This window comes from Ochotona curzoniae, unplaced genomic scaffold (genome assembly GCF_017591425.1).
Source record: "Ochotona curzoniae isolate NIBS_2020 unplaced genomic scaffold, NIBS_Ocur_1.0 patch132, whole genome shotgun sequence".
NCBI classification, from domain to species: domain Eukaryota; kingdom Metazoa; phylum Chordata; class Mammalia; order Lagomorpha; family Ochotonidae; genus Ochotona; species Ochotona curzoniae.
The window spans coordinates 27272-36825 of record NW_024466676.1 but is presented as its reverse complement, the minus strand read 5'-3'; the positions used below and the strand labels follow the sequence as shown (position 1 = coordinate 36825).

The 9554-nt window shown below is 46.7% G+C and overlaps 1 protein-coding gene across 1 annotated transcript; it reads right to left on the bottom strand.

The window, feature by feature from the left end:
• Window positions 1-925: 925 nt before the first annotated feature.
• LOC121166348 (protein RRP5 homolog) lies at window positions 926-5499 on the bottom strand (the record flags this gene model as incomplete). The annotated part of the gene is made up of 4 exons (XM_040995494.1): window positions 5409-5499; window positions 3680-3798; window positions 2901-3032; window positions 926-1134 (listed from the first exon to the last, which is right to left on the bottom strand). Coding segments are annotated over exons 2-4 (449 nt in total), but the record flags the coding sequence as incomplete, so codon positions are not given.
• Between the last annotated feature and the right edge of the window lie 4055 nt (window positions 5500-9554).

The window sequence follows — 9554 nt, the reverse complement described above, 5'->3', positions numbered from 1 at the left end:
TTCTTCTCTAATATGGACTTTAAGAAGCACTCCACATGGGTCCAGCGCCTGGCACCACAACTGAGGACAGAGGACAGAACAAATCAACCAACTACCCCAGCCACAGGTTGGCAGTAAAAATCTGGGCAGATGCAGATTCTAAGTTGGACTATGTCAGCCAGTGGATTCTGGAGAGATTTCATCGTGTTTGAAATGGTGAGACTGGCAGCAATTCAGAATTACTGAACTATCAAAACCACTTGAGCAGTGCCCTCAGAGCATGCCCCATGTTGGGGATCCTGGGATGAGTGGGAGGCTGGGTGGGGCTTCTCCCTTTATCTTTCCCCTTATCCCAGAAACAGAAAAAAAATAATATGGAAACAATGGTCTTACCCACTTTCCTGTAGCCCTTGACCATTTGCGCCCTAATCAACTACGTAAAGATTATCAAAATAATAATAAAAAGCCTTACAAAACTAAAACAAACAAGAGCACTACAAACAGGCCCAGCGTTGTAGCCTAGTGGCTAAAGTCCTTGCATGTGCTAGAATCCCAAAGGGGCGCTAGTTCTAACCGTAGCAGCTCCTCTTTCCATCCAGCTCTGCCTGTGGCCTGGAACAACAGTCGAGGACAGCCCAAAGTCTTGCGGCCCTGCACCCATGTAAGAGACCTGGAGGAAGCTCCTGGCTCCTGGCTTTGGATCGGCTCAGCTCCAGCCACTGCAGCCACTTGGGGAGTAAATCAACGGATGGAGGATCTTTCTGTCTCTCCTCCTCTCTGTATATCTCAAGCATTCCTTTTCTAGAAAAGTCTTCCAGATTCCAACCAGTATTTTTATAAAAACAAAACAAAATAAAAAAACTTGTTAATAAAGAAAAAATTCTACTCTTATATAAACTTCCTTTTGTACGTTTCCTAGCATAGCTGTAACTTCACATGTGTGTACCTTTCATTCCTACAAACAGGCTTCATGCCGACCTCCCTTACCTTCAGAGGTTCTTCCTGGGCCATCTGTTCAGTTAGTTTCTCAGTATAGGCATCACAGATCTCAGTCACTTGCACATATCCCTGGAGGCCATTGGGGAGACTGATCACCAGTTCCAGTTCATTCACCTCTTTCACACAACCCAAAATCCGCATTCCCTCACATAAGGACTAGAAGAAGAAAAAAAAAAGTTTACAATATGGACAAACACAATGATAGGAGAGGCTGGGAGATATATGTCTGACTTCTATCTCCAACTCTGACCATTTAAAAGCCACAGATTAGAGCCTGTGTGTGTCATAGCAGGTTAAGCCATTGCCTATAGCACACTGGCTTCAGTCCTGGCTGTTCTGCTTCAAATCTCACTTCTTGCAAATGTGCCTGGGGAAGCAGCAGATGGTCAAGTCCTTGGTTCCTTGCACTCGGGTGAGAAACCCAGAAAGCTCCTCCTGGCTTCCATCCATTTAGGAAGTAAAACAGTAGGTGGAACAGCCTGAGATCTCCCTCTTTCTCCTTCTCTCTCAGTAACTCTGCCTTTCAAAAAAATAAAACCTTTTTTTTTTTCAAGATTTATTTTTCTTTAATTGGAAAGGCAGATATATCAAAAGAAGAGACTTCCATTTGCTGCTTTACTCCCCAGACTTCCATTTGCTGCTTTACTCCCCAAGTGACTGCAACAGCTGGAGCTGAGCTGATCCAAAGCCAGGAGCCAGGAACTTCTGGGTCTCTCACACCAGTGCAGGATTTCAAGATTGGGGCCTCTTCTACCACATTCCCAGGCCACAGCCAGGGAGCTGGATGATAAGTTGAGCAGTTGGGACATGAATTGGTGCCCATATGGGATCTTAGCACTTGAAGGTAGAGGATTAGCCAGCTGAGCCATTGTACCAGCCCCAATAAGTTAAATCAATAGCAACAACAACAGCACTGTAGGACTAGGCAGGGATTTGATACAGTGGTAACACATTGCTTGGGATGCCCACGCTCTATACAAGTACGCCTGTGTTCATGTCCTGTCTACTTCTCATCCAGTTTCGTCCTAACACACCAGGGAAAGGGCAGATGATGGTTCAGGTACTTGGGTTCCCTACCACCCAAAGGAGTTCAACCTAGCCCAATCTCAACTATTGCAGGCATTTACAGAGTGAGCCATAAGTTATACAATATGTCTCTCCCTGTGTAACACTGCATTTCACATATATAAATCTTTAAAGAGTAAATACATTTTCAAAATTTGGGACCAGCATTGTAGCATAGTGGGTTAAACTGTCACCTATGATGTCAGCATCCCATACAAGGCACCAGCTAAAGTCTCAGCTGCTCTACTTCCAACCTAGCTCCCTGCTAATGGTCTGAAAAAACAGCAGAAGATTATCCAAGAGCTCAGGTCTCTTCCACTCAGTGGGAGGCTGAGATGAAGCACCTGGTTTCAGCCTGGCCCAGTGCTGGCCACTGCAGCCACCCAGGAGGTGAATCGGTGGATGGAAGACTGATCTCTCTCTCTCTTTCAAAATAAAAATAACTAAATCTTAAGAAATAGTTCCAGGGCCCAGCGTGGTAGCCTATCGGCTAAAGTCTGTACCTTGAACGCACCAGGATCCCATATGGGTGTCGGTTTTAATTCCGGCGGCCCCTCTTCCCATCCAGTTCCCTGCTTGGGGCCTGGGAAAGCAGTCGAGGATGGCCCAAAGCCTTGGGACCCTGTACCCGTGTGGGAGACCTGGAAGAGGCTCCTGGCTCCTAGCTTCAGATCAGCTCAGCTCTGGCCGTTGTGGCCACCTGGAAAGTGAACCAGTGAATGGAAGACCTTTCTCTCCTTCTCTCATTTACTCTGTAAATCTGACTTTCCAATAAAAATAATAAATATTAAAGAAGAAAAACAAGGAAAAAAACAACAAGATAGTTTGTTCGAAGGAAAAACCAAACTTTGACAAACCTCAACACTAAGGATTTCAAACTTCTCTGTTACAGACTTGTTTTTTTCTCTCTCTTCAGTTTTGAACTTTTTTGTTATTGCTGGCCCTTTCTGGATCTTCTTCCTTTTGGAGGATTTTTCTTCACTGGAAACCTAAAGGAAAAAAAAAAAAAAAAGATCAACAAAGATCCAGCAAACCCTGATGTTTCCATGTTGAAACATCTGTAACCGGCTTTGTCACTCCTGCGCTCTACCCCACTTCCCACCAACCAGTTCCTTCTGCAATCCCAAAGCTTCCATTCAGCCACTGATGCTCCCTGTGGCTCAGTTCCCAGAAACGACCTTCCTCTTCCCCAGTCTCTTCTGTGTTCTTTATCCTATGACCTGGGATAGACATGGAGCTCCAAGGCTGAGAAGCAGTGTGTAACAGCAAATGGAAGTAAGAGCTGGAGTGACAGAGCTCCAAACTGAATCCCCTAGTCCACTTCACCAAGTCACACGACTTCATTAAATTCCAGAAGCTCTCAGGGCCACAGCTCCTCAGCACGGAACCTCAATCTCTGCCTCACAGCATAGCTGGGCAGAGACTGTACAACAGCGAAGTGGCACTTCAAACATAAATTCTAAATGTCACATTTCCAAAGCAGCCTTGTTAGTTATATAACCTAACAAGTTCAATACTCAGAAGTAGAGCTGAACAGAAAAACAGATCTGGAAAGCATGTTCCCAAACAGGGCTCACTCCTCACAACGACTCCAGCAAGTTTCCAATGAATTTCCCTAAATAAGCATTCCACTTACATCAAATAAATTGTCTTGTTCAGCGGCTTGTTGGAACGATTTCTCTGACTTGTGATCGGATTTCTTTCTTGTACCCCCTCGAGGGAAGCTTTCTTCCAGGGCTGCCATGTTTAAAACTCCTAAAAACAATGTAAAGAACAGTGGTGTGTCACAGTCCTGGTGGCAGATTTTATTAATGCTTTTAAGACTATGTCCTTGATAGCTGCATGTCAGGCCCTGGATGCTTAATTTTTTTAACAGTCTGTGCTTCAAAACCAGATACCACCTGCCAAGAACAGTTAGTTGTCTTATAGATTTAAGGCTGTAAATACACACGGCACAGCTTTGAAGTCAGACACACAAATCAATATAGAACTTCCTACCTTCAAAGAACACACATACTTTTTTGCAATATAAAATATCAACTGGAGGAGCAAGTGTTGTGGTACAGCACATTAATCTACCACTTGGGATTAACATATTAAGAGTGCCAATTCAAGTCCCAGTTATTCCACTTTCAGTTCAGCTTCCTGATAATGAGGGCAGCTTCCCTGTCAACCACACACAAAGTCTGCATGAAATTCCTAGTTCCTCCCCTCAGTCTGGCCCAACCATGACTTCCGAAGGCATTTGCAAAGTAAACCAGAGGATGATGATCTCTCCCTCTGACCTTTTTCTTAAATAAATAAAGCAATTCTTTTAAATATAATTGGGTTATAAACTTCCAATAAAGCATTAGCATTGTCAGAGCTGCCTCATGCAATGCTGACATCCCATCTAGGCACCAGTTCAAGACCTGGCGGCTCCACCTCTGACCCAGCTCACTGGGAACATGCTCAGGAAGGCAGCAGAGATGGCCCCCTATCACCTAAGTGGGAGATCTGGAGGAAGCTCCTGTTCCTGGCTCCAGCCATTTGGGAGCTGCACTGAAAGTGGAACAGCTGGGACAGGAACTGACACCTGTACAGGATGCTGCAACGCCGTGGAATCAGGGACAAGTCAGAAGGAACGCAAGCAAAGGCACAGAAACAGAGAAAGCCTACTATTTCAATAAACACCCACAGTTCATGTAACAAGCAATCACTCAAAAGCTCGCTGCTACTTTTCTTTGATTAATGTTCAACTGTGGCTAACTCTGAATGATCAGGGAGGCTTTTAAAAAAATTATCTGGAATTAGATACAAAAAAGTTACTTTGTTCTGTAGGCAGAGGAAGTATCAACATAGTAATATTAACATATTAACAACAAATATATGTATGTATTTGCTCACTGCAGGTTGAACTAGACAGAGAGACCCCCAAGGGGGAAAAAAAAGGGGGGGGGCAGAAGGGTTCAATATAACACAGCAGACAAACCCTGAGAACCAGGCACGGATATCGAGGGAATAGCACATGGGAAAGTTTCGTTCTGACAGTAAGAATGCAGAAGGGCCTGCGAAGGTAAGAGGATTTGGAACTAGAAACAACCTGTGCAAGAGATCCAGCCCGCTGCGAACTCGGCTCATAACTTCCTTTCACAAGAGAGGAAACCGAGGTCCCAAACAGTGAGGCAGAATGAGAGAAGGAACTTGGGTTAATTCCCGAGGATCGAGCCCGGGGTTTTCAGGAGCGCCTTAAGCAGAAAACAGCTTCGGCGTGAGGCTCAAGTAGCCCAATCACCCATCCCACATGGCCAGTGCTAGACGGAGACGCGGGGCACTCAGCGCTGGGAGTGAGGTTTCCTTCCCTCCAGCCCCCAGCCCTCATTCACCTGACCCGCCCGGCAACAGCACCTCCAGCTCCGACCGGCGCGGCTTGATCACCCACGAGGAGCCGGACACTCACCCACTGCTAGGCATGGGCGGGTTCCGCGCGCCGCTTCCGTCACCAAGCGGCGCCCAGCAGGCGAGTCGCAGACAGGAAGCGGAAGGGCGGGACCTGAAGCCGTTGCCAATCAATCTCTGAGGCGGAGGAGGAGGGTCCTTCCGGCCGGGCCCAGGGCGCTCTCTGTGCGCGTTGAAGGACGTCGGCTTCGGGCTTGGCGGCTTCGAGAAGGTGGGTGAGAGGGATCTTCTGGGTCGCACCTTGCGCCTCCTCTTCGCCTGGAACCTGCCAGTGTCTTTTCTTGGGAGTGGGCATGGCGACGATGACGGGCGGGGGAGCGGGGAAATGGAAGGGGGCTGGGGAAGATGAGGTTCGGAGTGTTATCAGGGAAATCTCGGGACGAGGGGGACAGTGACGAGAGGACAGACGCTCCTCAAGGTCTCCCCGCTTCCAAAGACCGTTAGATTGCCCTTTCTAGCGGAGAAGGAGGCTAGCTGCGAAAAGGTCCCCCAAGGTCATCCGGCCTAGGACTATGACCCGTAATGTGGCCTCAAGAACCTCCTCTCTGTGTGCCCCGAAGTTAATTTCGTTTTTTCATCGAGCAGTGCTTAGGGAGCCGGGCCTCCTTGGCCGCGTCGCATCCCCTGCCGGAGCGAGACAGACCAGGGGCGGCGAGCATCCGTTGGAGGCAGAGGGATCCTTGCCTAGCAGGTGGCTAGAGGGGGGCGGCTCCCCGTGCCCGGTGGGGGTGACCCGACAGGGCAGAAGAGGAGCATCGGGGAGCGAGTAGCAAGGGCGCCTATTCACAGTGGCCCTCCAAGGAAAGGAACCGGTGCACAGTGGAGAGGGGCATGGCGGGGACACGAGCATGTCATCTGGTTATCAGAGTCGTCAGACACTGAAGTGAAGACCCTCTTCGCCGTTTAACGTTAAATCCCAGGGATGGGCCTTGTTGTCTTTCATGAGTATGGATTTCTGAATTTTGTGTGACTCGTTGATGTCAGTTGTTCCACACGTGAGGATTTCTGATCTTTACCGTCAGGTAGCCTGCAGTTTGCCTAAGGTTACAGACCCGCAGGATTTCAGACTATACGCTGTTCTTTCTGTCACTGGCACCGTTCCCACTGCCTGCCATCGCAGCCGCAAGCACCTAGACGCAGCCTGGGTTCCTATACACACCCTTTCGTGCTGTCAGAATTAGCCTGCCGGGGACTGTCTCCAGCATCAGCCTGTGTCTTTTTGTGTACATTAGAAAGGCAAGGCACATTCATTTTGTTTTATTTGAGACCATTGTTGAATCGGGGCAGGTAAGACACTGCTTGTGACTCCCTCGTCCCACATTGGAGAGCTAGCCAGCATCCTGGATGCTCTGCTTCCACACTTGTTCCCTGATGCTCCTGGGAAAGCAGCGGGGGATAACCTAAGTGCTCGGGCCTTTACCACCCAGGTGGGAGGCTTGGATCCAGTTCTAGGCTTCCAGCTTCCAGCCCCTTGACCATTGCAGCCATCTGGGGAGTGTATCAGCAGATCAAAGCTTTCTGTTGCTTTTTTCTGTAAAGAAGGTATGTGTATGGATGGAAAAAAAGGATGTAGAGAGTGAGTTAGTTTGACTTGGACACTGCATCTTTTAAAGAGGTAGGCGAGGTGCAGGACACTGGCATTTTATGATTTGGACAAAGCGAAGCCCTGTATTGCTAGACTTTCTCGCAGAAGCCTACTCCATAGCCTAAGATTCCGCAAATGAATCATGAAATGGAGTGAGCATTCCTTTAGTTTTAGTAAAATGAAACTATTTATGTAAAAATCGCAACAAAAAGGTTTAACTTAATGAGTTTTAAAAAAGATTTATGTATTTTTATTAGAAAGGCAGATGCACAGAGAAGAGGGATGGGCCCAGCGGCGTGGCCTAGCAGCTAAAGTCCTCGCCTTGAATGCGCTGGGATCCCATATGGGTGCCGGTTCTAATCCCAGCAGCTCCACTTCCCATCCAGCTCCCTGCTTGTGGCCTGGGAAAGCAGGGGAGGATGGCCCAAAGCTTTGGGACCCTGCACCCGTGTGGGAGACCTGGAGGAAGTTCCTGGTTCCTGGCTCTGGATTGGCACAGCACTGGTTGTTGTGCTCACTTGGGGAGTGAATCATCGGAGGGAAGATCTTCCTCTCTATCGCTCCTCCTCTCTGTATATCTGACTTTGTAATAAAAATAAATAAATCTTAAAAAAAAAAAGGTATACAGAGAAGAGAGACAGAGAGGAAGATCTGTCCAAGGGCCACAAGGCCAGAGCTGAGCCAGTCCGAAGCCAGGGAGCCTGGAGCTTCTCCCAGGTCTCCCATGTGGGTGCAGGGTTCCAAGGCTTTGTGCTGTTCTCGATTGCTTTCCCAGGAAACAAGCAGGGAGCTGGAAGGAAAGTGGAGCAGCAGGGAGAGGCATTGGCGCCTATATAGGATCCTGGTGCTTGAAAGGCAAGGATTTAGCCACTAAGCTTTCGCACCAGACCCTGATGGGAATTTTCATAACTTGGGCTTGACTCGTCAAGGCTACTGAAGAGGCCTGAGAAAGATGGATTTCCTTTGTTGGTCTAAGAAATGGTGTTCAAAATTAAGGTCACTTGTCTTGAATTTTCCTTGCCAGTTCTTTTCACATGAATGCCTCTGAAGGCTCTTGAATGGTAAAAGGGAAACACTGGTTTCCACAGCAACAGCTCTCGCTGCTCACTCGCCTTCCATTTCATCAAGAGCCAGCTGAGTCCTTGCCACTGCCCACCAATCTCAGCCAGCCCGTCTGTGTTGCCAGAGGACTCAGTGTTGCGGCCTTTGTGGTAGATTGGGGATCATGCAAAGTTTCACCTGTTGCTCTAGTAGCCTTTTCAATCAGTGTTTACCGTTTCTTATTAGAAGACTGTAAGATTCACAGGTGCTTGTGGATTGGACCCTTTGTGAAAATTTGCTGTATGTTTTTTCTTTTTTCTTCCTATATAATTTTTAAATCTCTTGTTTCTTTCCAGTACTGAATTGTTTCCCAAAATTTGATGTGCATCAACATTTAGAGATTTTATTAAAATACATTGCTGGGTCCTGGAGGTTTTTGTTCAGGAGGCTTGGGAAGCACCTGAGATGTTGCATCACCTGGTTTTTGGTGATTCTGATGCCGTTAGTCAAAGGACCCAACTTTGAGCCATTGGTAGATCCCATAATATCTAAAGATAGGATTCTTACATATTTAACATCGCTTGGGGGGCTCTTTCCGTGTCAGTGCACAAACATGCATATACTTTGTATTTTGTACCATAGTTTTTCTTTTTTTTTTTTTTTTGCTTTCATAACAGTATTTCATTGGTCATCCTTGAGCAGTATGATGTGTTTCCACCTTGTAATGTTTTTATAAAGGTTAATTCCTTGAGAGAAAGGTATCCTCATTTTATAGGTAGATATTTCCTCCAAGTTTAACTTTAGGGAGGTTATGCCCATTTATGTTCCAAATATGAGAAAATGTTTATTTTCCCACATTCTTATTATACTACTAATTGTCATAATTTTATCTTTGTCAGTTGGTTAAATGTTGGGGAGGTTTTGTTTGGTTTTTTCTATTTCTTTGCCTATTATGAAATTGTCCTTTAGGGTTTTTTTGTTTGTTTGTTTGTTTGTTTTTGGCAAATTCTTTGTCAGATGCTAAAAATATTTGCCAGTATGTTCTTCAGGGACTTTTACTTTCACCATTTGCCTTTAGATCTTTTATTTTGGTGTGATAAGGATTTCATCTTCCTTACCACAATTTACAAAATGATCCCTTATCAAACCTTCTGCTCTGGAAGCCTTATGTGTCAGTGTGTCAAGTGGAAAAGGTACAATAGTAGGAGTTATGTGGGTTGGGGTTTTTTTTTTCCCCCTTAGGAGATTATTTTACTGAGAGAGGTCTTCCATCCACTGATTGATTCCCCAAACTGCCCAACAGCCAAAGCCACTTCAGTAAAGCCAGAACCTTCTTTCAGGTCTTCCACATGGGTGCAGGGGACCAAACACTTGGGCCATTTCCAGCTGCTTCCCCAGGCCCAATAGCAGGAAGCTGGATCAGAAGTGGAGCAGCTGGGGTGCAAAC